At 47.4% G+C, this 18,462-nt stretch overlaps 1 protein-coding gene across 1 annotated transcript; it reads right to left on the reverse strand.

Annotated features, from left to right (window-relative positions):
- Positions 1-1,577: 1,577 nt before the first annotated feature.
- LOC109753878 (uncharacterized) lies at positions 1,578-6,117 on the reverse strand. The gene is made up of 2 exons (XM_020312801.4): positions 5,795-6,117; positions 1,578-5,703 (listed from the first exon to the last, which is right to left on the reverse strand). Exon 2 carries the CDS (start codon positions 5,652-5,654, stop codon positions 1,896-1,898), a length of 3,759 nt encoding a protein of 1,252 aa, XP_020168390.1. The 5' UTR covers positions 5,655-5,703; positions 5,795-6,117; the 3' UTR covers positions 1,578-1,895.
- Positions 6,118-18,462: the final 12,345 nt, after the last annotated feature.

The raw sequence follows: 18,462 nt of genomic DNA on the forward strand, positions 1-18,462 counted from the left end.
GTAATGCCTCTGGTTCTCTACCATCATTGATACTATCATATGAGTGTCTTGTGCTCTCAACTGGTGCCGTGGGGCTGTCACAACCCATGCGCACTTGTTCAGATGCTCCTGTTTCCTGGCCTAGAAGAACTATCTCCGTCTCAGCAGATTATTGACAACACTGTCGATTCCAACTTCCCCAGAATCCCAAGTTCCAACGTTATGACTTATGAAAACCACTCTACATTTTTTGAACCTTTGTCCTCTGGAGCTCTCTAGCTTAGCTAGGTCAATGGTTTGCCATTAGCATGGCTATTTGTGTGACACCCTATCCTGATAAAAAAAAGGTAAAGATTTTGACAACCAAGCAAACTAATCTCCTAAAGGCACCACCATTAATCCACCATCAACGGGACCATGCCAATGATGTACCAGTACCACCACGAATTTTACTCCTACTTGACATTTAATCGTCCGCTCTCGTGAACCCTACACAGGAAAAAATGCACAGGGCACAGTGCAACAGCACATGGAGGAGCTCCTCGCCGTGTTCTTGATGGCGCCATCAAAGGCCTTCAGTATCTCAGGGACTTGCAGTGGCACCAAGCCCCGTCACTCGAGGGGGTAGCATGTGCAGTCCACATGGAACACACCGAAGGTATATATACTACTACCAGCGTACAGCGGCACAAGGCCCGCCATAATTTTTGACAAATGCTAAAGCCTCAGGACGGACTTTGCAAGCAAAGAGAATGTTGAAAAGGGCGAACCAGAAAGCAACGACCATGTAGTATGTGAGCGAGGGAATTTAAAAGCAGACGCACCTTAGTCACGAAATTATTTGGTGACTGAAGACCGCCGTTTTACCTGACAAGAGTTGTCGGCATCCCTGCCATTTAATTGTTCTCCTTTTGTGCGCGCGTGTGTGTGTGTGTGTGTGTGTGTGTGTGTGTTAGCCCTCAGAAGGTGCTGGTATCCTGGAGAAGAAAAAGACATACTGTCACTGAACACTGAACAACAACGGAGGAGAGATCTCAGAATAAGTAGTGCTGGAAAAAACATGCGGAAATCCGACATAGTTGTGATCCTTTACTTTCCTAATCTGAATAATAAAGGCACACGGTTGAGATATAATTGAGAATGATACCCGTAAAGGATTATAGGAATCATAGTTGTACCTGGCAACGTATCATGTGTGTGTGTCTGAAATAGCCTTTCCACATGTATGACATATGGAGTCAAGCTTGCTCTTTTGCTCAGGCGATGGTCGGAACTTTTAATGGAAAAACTGCTTGCTAACCAGATTGGAGACAGAACACCCCTCAACTCTTTCTGTCTCAGCAGGCTAATGAAAACAGATAAAGCAACAATTCAAATCTAAAATTGGTTCAAGAGACACTGAAGTCAGCAACTACTCAAACGAAATTCAGCTTTTTGCCCTTATTTGATGCAGACATGCCCTATTTTGTTACTAAATACTACTCCAAATGCCAAAATAAGGACAAATAAGAAGACATTTCTTCTAAACTGATCATGCAAAAATGCCAATTCATTTGCATGTACATGCATGCGCCACTTGGACTTCACTGAAGCACAAGAAAATCAGAGTTGCAAACTTTCTTCATCAAACCAACTCATTACAGACAAAACACAACTCTAAGCATGTCCCACCTCTACATCCAGCCCATACTTCGATACCATAGGTGAGGACAAACTACGTCTTAACTAAGGGGATACTTCATCTCAGCCTGAAGATCTCTGTCATGACAAAATATTTCTTCAAGAACAAAGAAAATAAATGCTTTTATCCTGAATAAAAGCATACAACTGAGAATTCATGGGTTCCATTTGAACTACAATGAACATATTACAATGGGGAGAAGAAAGATATTCAAACATTCCGTTCAGGTTCGGTATCATGCTGAAGTTGCAGCAGCATGGCTAGGCTCCAGCAGCAAGGAAGCCACCTTGTTTTTCTGTTTTTTCAGCCATCTTGCTATGCGACTTGACAAGATAATAATAAACAGAAGGTACACCAGCACACAACATACTACCACGAGGATGAATATTGAAGTCCTGAACTTTCTGCAACTTCCAGCTGCATAAGCTGTCATCAGAGCCAACAGGTCCAGTATCATGATGAAGTGCAATGCTTGGAGCGGAACCTTCTGTCTCACAGATTTACTCAGCAGAAGCATGACTACAGCAATAGATGACATGAAAGAGATGGAATTGAAGACATAGAATACCATGTAGCGCCAGGAGTTTATGTCCTTAAGTACCGGGTTGCCAGCCTTGTAACCATTTTTGGGAGTGTCATCAGGCCAGAAGCCACCAGGCGGGTTTAGACCGGCTTGGTACGCAATGGATGCAGCAAGAACCGAAAGAAGCATCAAGTACTTCTGTCTCTTCTTTTCCTTCTTCTCACTGATAAGGGGGCCTGACCCCTGAGCATTACGTTCCTTGTTTTCTTCATCTGAACTTTCCAGCGGTGTCTCAGAGTCAGGCTCTAGATGAAGAATCTCCCGCAACCGACCCCTTAACCAGGTCAGTGGCCCATCTAATGCATCTTGTAGTACAAGTACTTGAATCACAAGGCATGTTAGAGCTGCAGAGGCTATGACAATAAGATATATTACCGGTCTCGCTTTCCTGCAGGTTCCTGCAGAATAAGCAATCAGGAGGCCCAGCAAACCTGCTACCAAGCACACACGAATTGCGTACGACTTGATTCCATCCTCACATGATTCCCTGTTAACAAGAAGAATGATGACAGCCACAGATGACGCAAATGAGACGGCGTTCGAGTAGTAGAAAACATTATAGCGCTCTGGGTGGCTGTCTTGAAGAACTGGATTGCCTGGTTTGCCACCCTTACTGTTCTCATCAGGCCAAATGCCTCCTGGAGGGTTCAGGCCAGCTTGGTACGTGACAGTTGCCGCCAGAATTGCAAGAATAAAGAGCAAATTCCGCCTCCGCGCCAAGTCCTTCTCCTTAGCATCTCTTGACTCATTATCTGTCTGAGGTGGTGCAAACTTCATCCTCTGGGTAACACACACTTTCAACCATCCATTATGCCTAAATACAAAAACATGGAGAGGAACATATGCAACCACGATAAATATCGACACTGATATGTAAATAGATTTTGTCTTCTCCCTGCAACTCCCAACAACAAAGGCCCCCATTAGAGCAAGCAAATCGGTTATCATTGCTGTCTGCAGTGCCCGGCGTTTTATAACCTTGTTGCTCATCTTCCTGCTCAGGAGCATAAGGATCATGACAAGGGAGGCTGCAAATGCAGTGGCATTGAAATAAAAGAAGGCAAGGTATCTCTTATGATAATTGTCCTCAAGAATGGGATCACCAGCAGAGTGCTTAGTGCCACTTGATGTCCAGACGCGACCACTGTCCCCAAGAATGGGATCACCAGCAGAGTGCTTTGTGGCATTTGATGTCCAGAAGCCACCTGGTGGATTTAAACCAGCTTGATATGTCAAAGACACGGCAAGAATTGCAAGAAGCAATAGGTAAGTGCGTGACTTCTTCAGAAAAGCATCATCTGGATTTCTACAGCTGCATTTAATACATCTCTGATGCTGTGGGGCTTGATCATTGGCAGTGTTGTCGATCTCTAATCTAACATCACGATCATCTGCACTAGTAGGGTTATTGGACATTTGCTGAGCATGCTGTTCTGTGCTGTCCCCATGGTTGTCGGGTAATTCACATCCCATTGCCGGATCATCAGCATCTATCCTCAGGTTACCAGATGTTGCATTTTCGTCCACCGAGCCCTGCAACGGTAAAGTACCTTGGATAGAATTTCTACTGTCACTTGATGATAGTGCCATGGGGATTGCAACCTGCTGACCGCCAGCAGGTTGTATTTCCAAGTTGTCCGATGGAACTTCCTCGGTAGTTAGGGCATCTGTTGATGATGAGCATACAACTTTAATTGCAGCATGTTCACTCTGGTCATGAGATTGACGTAGTGTTGTTGGCATGATGTCCTCCATGCTATCCAAATCACTGGTTGATACAGATCTCACATCTCCAGTTGATACAAGATTTCTGTCAGCAGAGTAGCATTGCAAATTCGACATGACACCTTCTGCTTCTGTATCTCGAACTACATGCTCTGTAGCTTGCTGGTGAGTTGTCAGAGAATCAAGCTCTGTATCTTGCTCGCGAATCCTCTGAGAATCAAGTTCTGCATCTTGCTGCTGAGCTCTCTGAGAGTCAAGCTCTGTATCTTGTTGGTGAATCCTCTGAGAATCAAGATCTGTATCTTGCTGGTGAGTTCTCTGAGAAACAAGCTCTGTATCTTGATGGTGCATTCTCTGACAATATGTACATTGCTGGTGAGCTCTTGGAGAATCATCTTGCCCCAATGACAGCGCACTCAGCATTTTGTCAAGTGCTGGCTTCAGCGCCCCATCCACCCACACCGTTACAGCTTTGCAATGAAGGCAAATGACAAGAATCAGAACACAGATAAGAACCACAGCAATTATGAGTATCACTGACAACGATGTTGCAACATCCCTGCAGCTCCCTGAAGCATAAGCACCAATGAGCCCCAGCAGATCAGCCACGACGCACACAGACAGCGCTTGAGTCCTTATCCCATGCGTGCTCAGTTCCGTGCTCAGAAGCAGTATGACTGTGACCAAAGACGCCACAAAAGAGGTCGCATTGCAACACATGAAAATATTGAAGCGGAGGAGATTGTGCTTGCGGAGAACAAAAGTAGCTGCACGGTGTTCAGGATTATTTGCACCCCAAAAGCCACCAGGTGGACTTATCCCAGCTTGGTATGTGATAGTAGCAGCAAAGGTTGCAAGCATCAATATGAACTTGCGAGCCTCCTCGATCTCCCTTGCGTAATCTCGGTTGCTCCTTTGCCCGTCAGGATCAGAGACAGGGCAAATAGATGGCACCTTTTTTAGCATGCGTTTCAGCTTCTTCAGAATGATATCCCGGGTTTTCTGCACCTGATCTTTTAACGGCTGTGGAACTACCCTCATGAACAACAGGATATGAACCGCAACATAGGCGAAAACAGAACAGACCAGCACCAATATGTAAATGGAAGACCTTAGTACTCTGCAACTCCCCGCGGCATATGCCCCCATGAGACTGAAAAGATCCAGGATCATGGTAAACTGCATCGAGCGAAGCCAGACATGCTTGCTCGCCACTCCCCTACTCAGAAGCAAGATGATCAAGACTAGAGAAGCAGCAAAGGCTGTGGCGTTGCAGTAAAAGAAGGCTTCGTATCGCCGGAAGAATTTAAGTGGGAGGAGAGGATCGCCGGCATGGCGGTCAAGTCTGTCCATCTGAAATCCCCCCGGCGGGCTCAACCCAGCATTGTAGGTGACACCAACGGCCAACACCGCCAGAAGTAGCAAATACTTCCGCAGCCTCCACAAGAACTCGAAATCATCCTTGATGCTGGATGACCTGTTGGGCGGACCTTGCCCATTGTTGTTGCCGGCCGCCTCGATATCCTCCGTCGCTCCGCTGGCGGCTGCTTCATCTGCCATCTGGCCATTGCCTGGCCCCGAAGCAGCCATGCCGTTCATCGGCGTGGTGGCCGGCTCGGGCTGCTCGCTGTTCGCCGTGTGAGCGTTCCCCGGCTGAGGCTGCATGTGTGAGCCGCCCTCAATCATGGCATGAGCTCTGAGCTTGTACCCAGATCAGGGTAACTGGTAAGATTAACTGCAAGCGGAAAAATGGCAGAAAATTGGCACTGGAACTTATGCATCCATGTCGAAGAGCCGAGCAGAGGAAGAGAGAGTAAGGATCATACCTAGAATGGGGAAGCTTCGCAATGCTCAGTTGCTCACACGGAATGGCTGCCCCGTCAGCCTAGCTGAGGTTGCGGCTTTGAGCTTGTATCTAGAGCGACGGCTGCTGCTCAGACTAGTGAGGGACACCTTGTGTGCTTCAAAGATAGCCGAGCTCTTCCGGCGTCAATAATGGTGTGAACGGAGGTGTGGACAGTGAACAAAAAGAGAGGGGGAGACCGGTGAAGTCAGTTAAACAAAGGAAAGAAACAAGGCAGGACCCCACGGCAATGTATCAGGCTATCATCTTATAGCTTATTAGGTTGGAGTTGGACCCAGTCATATCAAGAAACGGCTGTTAGAAGAGAGCCTAATACACCAAACAATAATGAACAAATTAACACGCATCTCAACTGTAAAATACTCCGGCATCGAGCTGGGTTGCTGGGTAATTTGGTTTGGAACACATGAATAAGCAAGAGTTAGCCAGTAGGGTACCTGGTACCAGGAGGCAGTGAAATGGAATCTGTGGACGGCGATGGTAAGCGGAGAGGGTGTGTTGACCGCTGACTGGCACACGACCACCACACACACCGTGGGTTCACACCGGCGTTCAGAAGCCACCTTGACAGGAACGTCCTACCGTCGTCCACTTGGCTCCGGCGAAGTCACCTCCGAGTCCGACCTCCTCGGCGCCTCGAGCGTCTCCGTCTTTTGACGTTTTAGCTCCGGCGTGCAGCCACTGTTCCGTGGAGCGCCCATCGCCGCTCGTGACTTGGCTCTTCTCCGGCCATTAACTGCCGTGCCGTTGTTAGGTACTGGCCGCGGTAGCTAGCTAGCTAACAGCACTGGTGCAGTCGCTAGTACGGTCAGCTCCGCTGCCGGCGCCCCGCTGGCCGCTGAGGCATTTGTTCGAACACCAGACGGGCACTGCTGGGGGGAGCAGAGCCGGGCGGGCCAGCCGCAGACAGGGCCTAAATCCGTCGTTGGTTGCCTTATCCTGCCAGACCTAGAGAGGGCAGCAGCAGCGTGCATTGATCCCGTCGACTGGCGCTCGGGGCCCCCGTCGACGACGACAGGGGCGTTCCAACCCGCTCTGGCCATCCATCCCCCCTGGATCGCCGGGCTCCTCGACTAGTCATTTTGTATGCTAGCTGACGTCACGAGAAAATTAGGGAATGACGTCACGTAAACAGTTTTTTTAACATCAGTACAGATACAAGCGCTCATATACATGCGCATACACCCACCCCTATAAACGCGCACACACACCCTACCCCTATGAGCACCTCCGAGAGACTGAGCCGGCATATCAACTTGAGATTTACGAAGTCACCGTAGGCGTCTCGTCGTCGACGGGAACGTCTCCTCCCACTGAGGGCGCATCGCCGGAAATCCTGAAATAAATCTAGGAATTATGCGAGCACCAGGATTTGAACTCTGGTGGGTTGGGGATACCACTGTCCGCCTAACCATTTCAACCACAGGTTGGTTCGCCGTAAACAGGTTATCATAGGCTCCCTCCATCAAGTTTAACTCTTGGCATCTCCAACCGCTGACCCTAAATCTTACACCGTATAAGGATCAATCCGTGGACCTGGGAGCCTGACATCTAAAGCTATCCTCTGAATGTCTGCTAATACGCGTGGCGATCCATAAAAAAATTGGATTTTATGTCCTGTCAAACCGGCAATCTGAACCTTCACTTCACACTCAATCTACCGTTGTCTCGACCGCCTCCTTCTCCACCGCCTTCTTCTTGGTCATCTCCTTCTCAGTTATACCTGGGCATATCTCGGGCCGGGCTGGGCCAAACAAAGCCCGGTGCTAAAAACCCAGGCCCGAGCCCGGCTCGGCCCGGCCATCGGGTCTACAAAATTGGGCCTGAGCCCGAGAAAGCCCGACACGGCCCGGTCGGCCCAGCCAGACTACGGCTAAAAACATGTTTTGTGCAGGCCCGAGCCCGACCCGACCTGCCCGTCGGGCTCAGTTTCCAGGCCCGAGCCCGGCCCGATGTCACACTCGGGCTCAGCCCGGCCCGGGATTTTCGGGCCGGTTCGGGTCGGGTCGTCTGGGCCGGGCTGCCCATGGCCACGTCTATTCTCAGTCCTCTCCAACTAATCCTTCTACCGCTTTAACATCTTGAAACGGACGGCTTGCGATCATCCTTGTGGCGTCATCTAAATCCTCCATCTTCAAGGTCAACATCTTCGCGTCGTTCGAAGCGGTTGCGGTCTCAACCTTCTTCTCTTTGAACATGGTCATCCTCTCTTCGAGATTGAGCTTCTTCTCGGTCGCCGGCATCAACATGTTCAACATGTCGGCCTTGTTCCTTCTTGACATTAGAGTACTTGAAGTATGCCCCCTTCTTCGCCAAGATGTTCTCGAATCTCTCCTCCTCTTGGTCGCCGCCCTTTCTCGCTTTCCCTTCTTCTTCTCCCACTTCTTTCCCTGGAACCCTCTTGTAACCTTCTTGTGCAGTTCTATTGTTGGGTCTATTGGATCATCAGTTTCTTCCTCGGTGCCACAGGCGACGATCTTGGCAATGAATAGATTCCATTTGGGTTGTCCATTCAACCTCAATCAACAATGCATGACGGTGAAGCTCTTCTTATGCAACTTCAAGAACACATTGCATGCACAGGAAGGCTAGAAAATAAAACATTGTCAAATGACTATAAATGACCAACACAAGAATGCATATCCGGCCAACAATATGCATATCTGCCCAAAGTGACGAACACAACAATGCATATCCGACCAAGTGACCAACATAACAATGCATATCTGACCAACAATGTGCATATTCGGCAAAATGACCAAGGCAACAATGCATATCCGGCCTAATGACCAACACAACAATGCATATTTGGCCAACATGTTGCATATCTGACCAAATGATTTAGACAATAATGCATATCCGTCCAACAATGTGCATATCCGTCCAAATAGTCTAGACAACAATGCATATCTGGCCAAATGATGAACACACTTATTTGCTCGGAGATTTGCGCACCACTTGGCCACCGTGTGATGAGTTGCCTCGAGTGGCCGCAATACTTTTACATGGCCTCTTGGACGCTGTACCATCAATGGTTGACAAACTTTGCTCCATGGTTGCTGATGAGCCCGTTGGAGTAAGGCTCAAAATGCTTGTGTTCATGGAACCAAGAGTGAATGTTGGCCCAAAATGTTGAGCTCTTTTGTTCCGTGCCATGGATCGGATTGATGCTAGTGGCCAACCATACATCGCACAAAAAATCGTCATCCCACATGTTGAAGCTTTTCCCTCTACCCTTCTTCTTTGGATCGGCAGCAAAATCATTCGGATCATCGTCCTTGTCGTCCTCCTCCTACTTTCCGGTGGCCCAGCCCTGCTACTGTGTTCGTGCCCAGCTGGATGTACGTGCCGGAGTGGGTGTAGCTCGGCTGCATGCCCAACTAGGTGTACGTGCTGGACTGGGTGTAGCCCAGCTTGGTGTATGAGCCGACCTGGGTGGGCTCCAAGTCATCCACCTGCCTGTCCTCGTAGCAACCTTCTCCCCCGCCTCCATCGTGGATCATCTCAAACAGTCCCCCCTGTCCGCGGCGCGTACCTTGGCTCACATGCTTTAGGCATACCATCGAATAATGTGCGGGCACCCAGCTGCTCCACGCCCGACGTCCACGTGCGGATAAGCTCTGGCGATGCACACTCTGAGAAAAAGTAGCGGCGTCGCGCATGTTGACGCAGCAAGGCACTTGCATGGCGCCAGATGTCGGGGACTGGCTACCGAGCTCCGTGACGGCGTAGAAATACGGAGTCTTGTAATGCTCCGGCTTTTAGCAGCATCTGCACGGTCGACGACGACAGGAGGGCCCACGTCCCAGACTCCGCCATGCACCACGCCCGCCGCCTACACGACCACCACCTCCGCCGACCTTCTGCTTCTTGAGTGGTGTCGCCTTTGCCTTCGCTTTGAGGCCGCAATTTCGCCATGTCTCCGAGTTGATCTTCTGCGCAAGCATGATCGTCAGATCCTCCACCACTGCCATCCCCAGCAGCTTCTCATACGTTTCCAAGCGTCGACGGCAGCGAAAAAGGGCAGGAATTGAGCGGAGAGCGGTGGGAGGGAAGAGGAGAGTAGGGGATTTTGCGTTTGCGGGAAAACAACGGTTCATACTGCTATCGATGGGGGTCACCGTTGGATGGCTTTCAGGGTCCGGACGGCTGCGTCTGAACGGATAAGAGTGGTTTGGGGGGCGGCATTGGAGATGCCCTTACTTTGCATATATTTCTCCCTCGCCTCGCTTTTCAGAGGGCCGCTCTTACGCAAAGACCCTAGAGTAGTCAGCTAAAAAAGACTCTAATAGCCAGTGAATGTTCGCTGGGCGAGGTGACATTTCCAAACATTTTTTCTCGCACTTCTTTGAGGAACACATAGTAATTTATTCAGAGATGCATGGCAGTTTCTAGAAAGAAGGAAATTTTGCGGCAAAAACGGGCAGAAATTGCCATCACCTATCACCTAAAAATGCCACTAAAAACGTTCCTTTGCCATCCTCCTCCCTCCACCCAGGAACGTTCGTAGGATAGTATTCCAAAAAACACTAGAGTGGTGCATTTTTTTAGGAAACTGGCACAAGGATTTTTAGACTTTAAATTAATAAAACCAGCAGAGGCCAAGTAACCACATGGTTAAAGTTTTACAAACCAGATAATAAAATGCAAAGAAGGTACATATCTTGACTTGAAATGAGCGCTGGAACAGCTAAGAAACGCCTTGCTCAAACTCAGGAACTCCTGAAGATGTTTGATCTTGTGAAGGATGCCCGACGCTGCCTGGCAGTCCTTTCACTTTCCTAGAGGACGCCATTGCTGAAAAAATAAAGACTATTGATATAGTTAGCAAAGTGAGAGTAGATAGTCCCTTCAGTGTCAAGTTCATTACAAGTAGTCTAAATCGTTCAAGCTAAAGCACTAAACCTTCTCCTCATGACAAGGACCACTTTAGAGTTAGAAGAGAGCCTAAGAGCATCTACAACCGGAGCCCCCATACCACCCCAAACGTCCAGACGGGCTACCCAGTCATTGCCCGGACAAAAAATGTCACCCAAATGGACGCCTCATATCCTGCTCAAATGCCCGGACTGATCGTCACTCCTCATACCCGGCCCATATATGAGGAAGATATGGAGACGACCGCGCGCGTCCGAACACGGGCGCCACGTCTGATCGGCCCGCTAGGGCACACGCCGCCCCCCAAAAAACCGACCCCATCGGGCGAGCCCTACACTGGTACGCGTCGGTCCTAAACAAACGGTTTTAACCCCTTTCGCGACGGCATTTGGAACCGTCGCCAAGTGAGTGTGTGCGATAGGGTGTCCTTCCTACACGATCCAGAAACTGTCGGGGATATGGAGCAGTGATCCAGAGGCCTTCAAAAATGTAACCGTGTGCGATGCAGCACACACTAAATTCTTTCGCACGTGCGGTATCGGTGATTAAGCGTTTCTAATGACGCAGTGAAACCATACGGTCTGTCGTAACGAACCGTTTGAGAAACAATATGTAAGGTACATGGGCCAACATATGAACTGTGTGCGATTTGTGCCCCATCGCACATGAGTTTTCTGCGTAACCCATCTGCCATGCTAGACTCCATCGCACACGTTTGCCAACAATAACCGTCTGCGATAATGTTCTATCACAAATGGTTCAGGAGCCCCTTCGCACACATACAAGTGATGCAGACCGTTTGTGATTTGTTGGGTATCACCGATGGTTGCCGCAAGAGTGACGTGTGCTTTTTTTTGGGATCCCACACGTTTCCTAAAAAATTACGACTGGGATTGTATTTTGCATTGGACACGGTTTACTCCCAGTTCCCGTGTGCGATAACGCGATATCACAAACGGTTCCGGAGACCCTACGCACACGTAGTAGCGCTGCAAATCGTTTGCGATCTGCTGTGTATCACCGATGATTTCGTTACGATTGACGTATGCTTTCCGATGTGGGTCGCACACACTCATTTAGTTGAACCGTGTGCGGAGCAATTGCCAGGTTAAAACAAAAATATCCCATTTTGAATCAGCATGCAAAAAGCAAATTCGCCACAATATTCAATTGAACAAATAGTGTCCACAGGAAGAACATTCATCAAATTTCACAACAATTGAATTGAACATATGGTAGCTAAATTTCAATGATTTGTCCACACATATATGCATTACATAATTCATCATAGTCTACGAAATACGAAGACCTCATCAGACGGAAAACAATGGATCCATGCGTTATATGTTTAGCGGCTAACTCTTACTCAATGTTTCAGGAGAACGCATGCTGAAATCTTCATTATCACGAGTGGGATTGATGTAGTGATCCAGGAAGAAGTCGCTGATAAATCTCCGAACCATCAGCAATTCACCAGCCGGGAGCAGTTCAGGGGTCCTCGGTTTTAAGATGAGCTACAGTATTTTTAAGATCAGAATGTGCCATATGAGTGGAGTAGAAGATATTAATTAAGATAGACTTACTGATACAAATTCACGAGGATCGTCACAACTATCAGCAGATTTGCAGATGGAAATCATGTGTCTGCAAACATAGTATCCACAAAGGTTGGTCCCTGCTTCTTGCTGAGGACACTGAATTTTTTTTTACAAAATTAGTCATGTATTTGTCCTGTTAGGAACAACATAACCGGTGTTAGATGTATTATTTTTTTCTTTGGAAAAAATAGAAAGAGGTTTATTTAGAAGCTTGAACATTTGACTAGCGTAAGGAAAAGTATTTGTAGACTGTTGGATAAATTTTCCGAAAATAATGGATTTCGGTGTGTTACCGGAGAAACGATCTCGTGCTGCAGAGGTAGTTCCCTCTTGAACAGGTTCCCTGGTTTAGTTTGCCACAATGCGAGCACACTGCAAATGATGATGAATTTTGGCAATATCAATTATTGAACCAGATATGAATGCAAATTAATTTCAACATCATAGAATTCAATACCTATCCAAGAATTGTTGAACATGCGTCAGATCCTGAGCGTTTGTTGACTCTCTGAGAGAATCGATGTAGTAAACTGTGTTCTTGTTTGGAACAGTGAATACCAATATCCCGTGATTGCTACATATTAAGAAAGCCATGAACTTACGAATGATGTCGAAATCTGAAAGACAATCAGTGTATGCGTGGTTGTTTACTTGACTTACCATTCATGATATGGCCAGAGAAATGATTCTGCATGGGACGTGTTTTCAAAGATACAGACGACCGTGTTAAAGGCCCAGTCTCGTCGGTCCTTACCATCTAATGATGTGCCATTTGCTAATGCAGGATCTATGAAATACACACTCTCCCTTTTTCTTCTCTGCGCGTTCAATCCCCTGAGAGGAATAAAATGCAGTTAGCTGTTTATCATTTACAACTTTGTATGGAGAAGTTGATCAGAGTTTGTTAAGTACTTACAAAATCAGGCATCTAACAAGAGTGGCAACAAGCATGTTGAAGTTGAAGAAGTGATGCAAGTCCTCGAAACTCACATTGATGGAACCAGCATCGTGTCGGAAATGATCTCTATTGTAGTGGACTAGCAAAGCATGATGACCTGCTGACATTTGATCCACGCAATATTCATGTAACTCGCGGCAACTGGAGCTGCACTCATCAAAGTATTCGCCAACAAGAAATAGCTGGCCATGGACGTAATTGTGTGCTTCAAGTATGTCTGCTTTCCTTTTAGCAAGCAACAATTCTACTTCTTCATCATCCATGGTGTCAGAAATAATATTACTCCCCGATTCGAACAAACTGCTATTAATTTGGTTCTGGGCGATGAGTGCTTTAAGTAAGAGGCAATCGTTCTCTTTCCTCTTCACTCTCCCGCTGCGCTTCCTTGTGGTCGTGGGTGTAGCCTTTTTGGCCACTTCCTTCTTGGTACTTGAAGCATTTCTGGCAGAACGTCTGGTTGGCTGCAAGGTAGACTGCCGAGCAGACGGTGAAGCTTGGACGGACTGCTTAGCAGACCGTTTATCTATGCCGGACCGCTGAGCTGGCAGTGCTGCTGTGACGGACTGCTGGGCTGTAGGAGCAGAGGCATCGGACTGCTGACCATGCGTTGAAGCTATGCCGGGTTTCTGCGCAGCTGGTGCCAACTTGTCGGTGTGCTGAGGAGGCCGTGCCAACATGTTGGTTTGCTGAGCAGGAAGTGCTGACGCATTGGTATGCTGATCACGCGCCTGCGGACCGACGGACTGATGAGCAGTCGGTTCTGGACCTACAGACTGCTTAGCAGGCGGTTCCGATGCATCAGACTGCTTAGCAGTCTGTTCCACTAGGTTGGTCTGCTGAGCATGTGCTGCAGCTGGGTCTCCCCCCGCTGCTTCAGCAGCCGGCATCTGAACCGGTGGTGCGTCATCAACAGTTGTAGGCCTTGCCACTGGCTGCTTTGGGGCAGAGGATGACATGGCCTGGACGCTACAAAGTCGGCCCGGCTGATCACAGGTTGATGCATCAGCCCGCGAGAGCTGCTGTGGCAAGGAGAGCGTCACCGGTTGAGGGGCAACAGTGGTTGCTCTTGGCGGGGCTTCAGGAATCTCATCTATGAACTCAATTTCCTTTTGTGGCCACTGGATGTGATGTAACATTGTTTCTCCCAAGGTCCTTTGCTCATCGAAGTCTCCTAGGACATTCTTCAGGGCAAATTCATTGAATCCAGGCTTTACTTCACACAGCCCGGCTTCAATGACACATTGTCCAAGAAGAGGCCATCTTCCAAGAAGGGTGGGCAAACCCAGGCTGTTGCACATTTTAATGTACCTTCATAATGTGTAATCACGCCCTTTAGTCCGTCTTTCATTCCAGATAGATCAGATATAGCATCATCACGAGCAGCTGCAGTCTCTGTGTCGCTGGGGTCAGCTGATGCACAACTACTCTTGTGCAATATTGTCGCGCAATAAGCAGCATCCTCCATGCCCGCCTCCCCTCCCATCTGTTGGCTATCTATCAGTGTTAGAGTCTTTTGCATCATCATTGACTCAACATCCTTTCGAACAGCCGGATAAATCTCCTTCAACCTTTCATACAATGCATTCTGCTTCATTTCACTCCTCGCTTTTTTCATGTTGATCCTCTCTTCTTTGCTGAGTGTGAAAGCCCTCTTGTGCGGGACATTAACACCTACACCCCTTGCACGGCCAGGGGGACTCTTTTGTTTCCAGAGCAATGGACAGAACGTCACATGGCTCTGAGTTCCTGTAGAACCTTCCAGGGATCTTGGAAGCCTCTAACATCACTTCATACAGTTTGGCGCCACGTGCATTTTCAAAGTAATAAATTCCGTCATCACACCTCTTTGCACGTGCCCGCAAGTAGTCTCTGGCACATTCGCCCCTGATTTCACTAAAGGCCGGATTCCCACCCGCCGCTACTGCTTCTTTGTCCTCCCGTTCCCATATCAGTTTCATGCCGTAGTATCCTGCCACACCCATATGGTGGGGGTGTATGTTCTTCTTCTGAAGTTTCGATTGATTGAAACTCTTCTCAGCAATCTGTAGTTTCCCTGACCCTTTTGAATTCTGCCCAGTCTGCCTTTGTAATTTGGGGGTATGCGGGGATTGGGTCCTTGCCTTCACTCAAGTACTTCTTGTACAACACGTGCTTCCAGTTTCTCCAAGCATCCCTAGCCTTCTTCAGTGCAGCGTGTTCCACCTGCATTCTCCACTGCTCTGGAATGTTGAAGTGATCCATGATCTCCCGGACTATCATTCGCTGTGTTTCTGTGTCAGCCTTCTGAAACCCCGGCGGATTAATGTTGAGCCTTGCCCTGCCAACAAATCCACACACACTCCTGAACCTCATGCGTGATTTATCTGGTTTAGTTGGAGCCCAAGACTTTAAATCAATCTCGGTTACTTCATATACACCTTTAGGCTGGTGTGTGGGCTTCTTGGAGCGTTCCTCCATGTCCTGACCGAAAGGGTAATTGCTGCAGCTCTATCCCGTTCAAGACTACTTGATCCCTCACAATCTGCTGAAGACCTAGGGTTGTCCGAATCAGATGAAGATACATGGCCTGAATGAGTGATGTCGCTGCTACTCGGCATCTACAGAGAACACATGCAAAACTCAGGAAAGGAGGATAAGCATAAAACTAACAACTTGGTATCAAGCTTTCTAAACATGCCATCCAATAATTTAGAAAATGTACGGCTAATTTGTTAAGTTTGTGTGACTCGGGCGCCCGCGACGTGTAAATAGGCAGTAACTTATTGGAACAAATACAACTTATATGTAGTAAGGAAGGTAGATAATGAACATATATACGCTCTCCGTTATTTTATAGCCAATTTGGGAACATACGGAACGAAATTGGAAGAGGGATTGCGAGGAAATATGCCTCACCGCGATGGAGAGCAGTAACTAACAGGCTTCTTAATGTAAACCCGTCTGGGCCACAGGAGAGGCGAGGGTTACTGCATCGATATGCTTGAGGGTGGCTGGCGAGAAAATGAAGACGGCGAGGCGCGGGCCGCCGTGTGTTGGGAACGGCAGTGGAGGTAGGCTTGACGCCGAAGAGCAGGCACACGGCTAGGGTGAGCACGGCGGCCCCGGAGAGGGTTCTGCTGTGGATCTGGGGGAGGGGGGAGCTGGCGAAGGAGATTGAGTGGACTAGTTGAGTGAAACGCGGGACGGTGGGGGGGTGTTGGGGACTCCGGGTGTTGGCGGCCTAGGTGAAAAGGGTGAAAAAATATCCCCGGTCGCCGCGCGCGCGGAAAGGCCTATGCAAACGGTTGCCTCTAAGCGCTCGTGTGCACAAACAGAATAATTTCGTTTGAAATGAAGACGTACTAATTTTGAAATGAAGACGTGAGTTCATCATTTCGCCTCTAAATTTTTCCCAGGTAAACCAATCACAATTTTACCACGGGTTTGATTTGCTGGCGCATTTCAGGTCTCATGTGCTATATGTAAGACATTTTTTGGCATTTACCGTGCATGTTGGCATATAAATTAATTCCTAGCCGGACTGCATTTCCTGTCGAAAGGGATGAGGATTGTCGTTCGATCTGGGAGCATCCAACGTTGCAGACGTATGATCCGTGGGGTTTGGGTTCTGGCCAATCAGAACTCATGACCCAGATAGCGCGCGCAGCAAGGGGGGCAACGGCCACAGTTTGGTAGGCACGCGGCCTTCGTGTGTGAACCGTGTGCTATTTGAAAACATTTTTTGGGAGGGGCTATTTGAAAACATGTACATGTGTTGTCGAAAGGGATGAAGATCGTCGTTCGATCAAGGAGAATCCAATGGTGCAGACGTATGATCCGTGGGGTTTGGGTTCTGGCCAATCCGAACGCACGACTCAGATCGTGCGCGTGGCAGAGGGGTGGGGGGTGCATCGGCCACAGTTTAGTGGACACACGGCTTCGTGAGTGAACCGTGTGCTCTTTGAAAACATTTACATTACCTAACATCATATTTTTGTTCGAATGAAAACATGAGTTCATTGTTTCGCCTCCAATTTTTTCCACGATAAGAAATCATGAGTATAGTGGAGAGTGTCATATACTAGTATCATGAATATACAGTATATGTGATACTAGTGTATGACACTACCTTTAATTAATTATAGCGCATAGTATAATACATAGAGTATAGTATCATATATAGATCATATTTAGTGCCATGCATGACACAAATTAGCATCGCATTTAACATGATACGGTATCTACCTATATGTTACTCTAACCCTCTTTATATATATTTAATCCTTTGCCACATCGGCATACTTGCTATTTCCAAGTGCATGACATCGTCGGCTATGATACCACCACTATGGCAGCCTTATATAGTGGGGAGTGTCATATACTATATATATAGTATCATATGCATATGATACTAGTGTATGATACTACGTACGTACCTTCATAGTGCATATATAGTATCATATAGTAGTACTAGATCCCTCTGTAAACTAATATAAGAACGTTTAGATTACTAAAATAGTGACCTAAATGCTCTTATATTAGTTTACGGAGGGAGTATATATCATAAATGACCGTATTTAAGGCCACGCATGACGGAGGGAGGTATTGCCGATCATATACTAGTATCATGCATGTATACTCCCTCCTTTCCGGTTTATAGGCTTATCCCAAAATTTTAGTTTTTCCATTTTATAAGGCTCAATTTGGTTGTCCCCATCACATGTCCAGATTCCAAGGTGCATTAAATCATTGCATGCAAGTATTAAGAGAAAGTTGATCAATGCATGTACTTTATATATGCATGCATGTATTGCAATTAATACATTGGAAAACATAATTTTTTAAGGAAAACAAAAGCATTAATTGGGTGTTTTTGCAAACTACAAAAAGTATTCCACCATTCACCATCTACCTTGGTTGGTGAGATTTTTGAATTGAGCCCTATAAGGCTGGTTGTAATGGGGAGTATCATATATACTAGTATCATGCATATGATAGTGTAGGATACTACTTCTGTAATGCATAGTATCATAAGTTAGCATCTTAGGTTGCCTTACTAATTGTCATGCATCACACAAAGTAGTAGTACAACATTTAATATGACACGGTATCATGATATGATACCACATCCTCTCTTTCCTCATTTAATTGTGTGCCACATCATCCATAAAGTCTAGTTGGCATGCATGATACCGCTTATGATAATACCATTAATTA

The sequence above is a fragment of the Aegilops tauschii genome, chromosome 7 (genome assembly GCF_002575655.3).
Source record: "Aegilops tauschii subsp. strangulata cultivar AL8/78 chromosome 7, Aet v6.0, whole genome shotgun sequence".
Taxonomy (NCBI): domain Eukaryota; kingdom Viridiplantae; phylum Streptophyta; class Magnoliopsida; order Poales; family Poaceae; genus Aegilops; species Aegilops tauschii.

Bases quoted from the DNA above. Each gene is read 5' to 3' on its own strand.
- LOC109753878 (XM_020312801.4), bottom strand. From the start codon at position 5,654: ATGATTGAGGGCGGCTCACACATGCAGCCTCAGCCGGGGAACGCTCAC.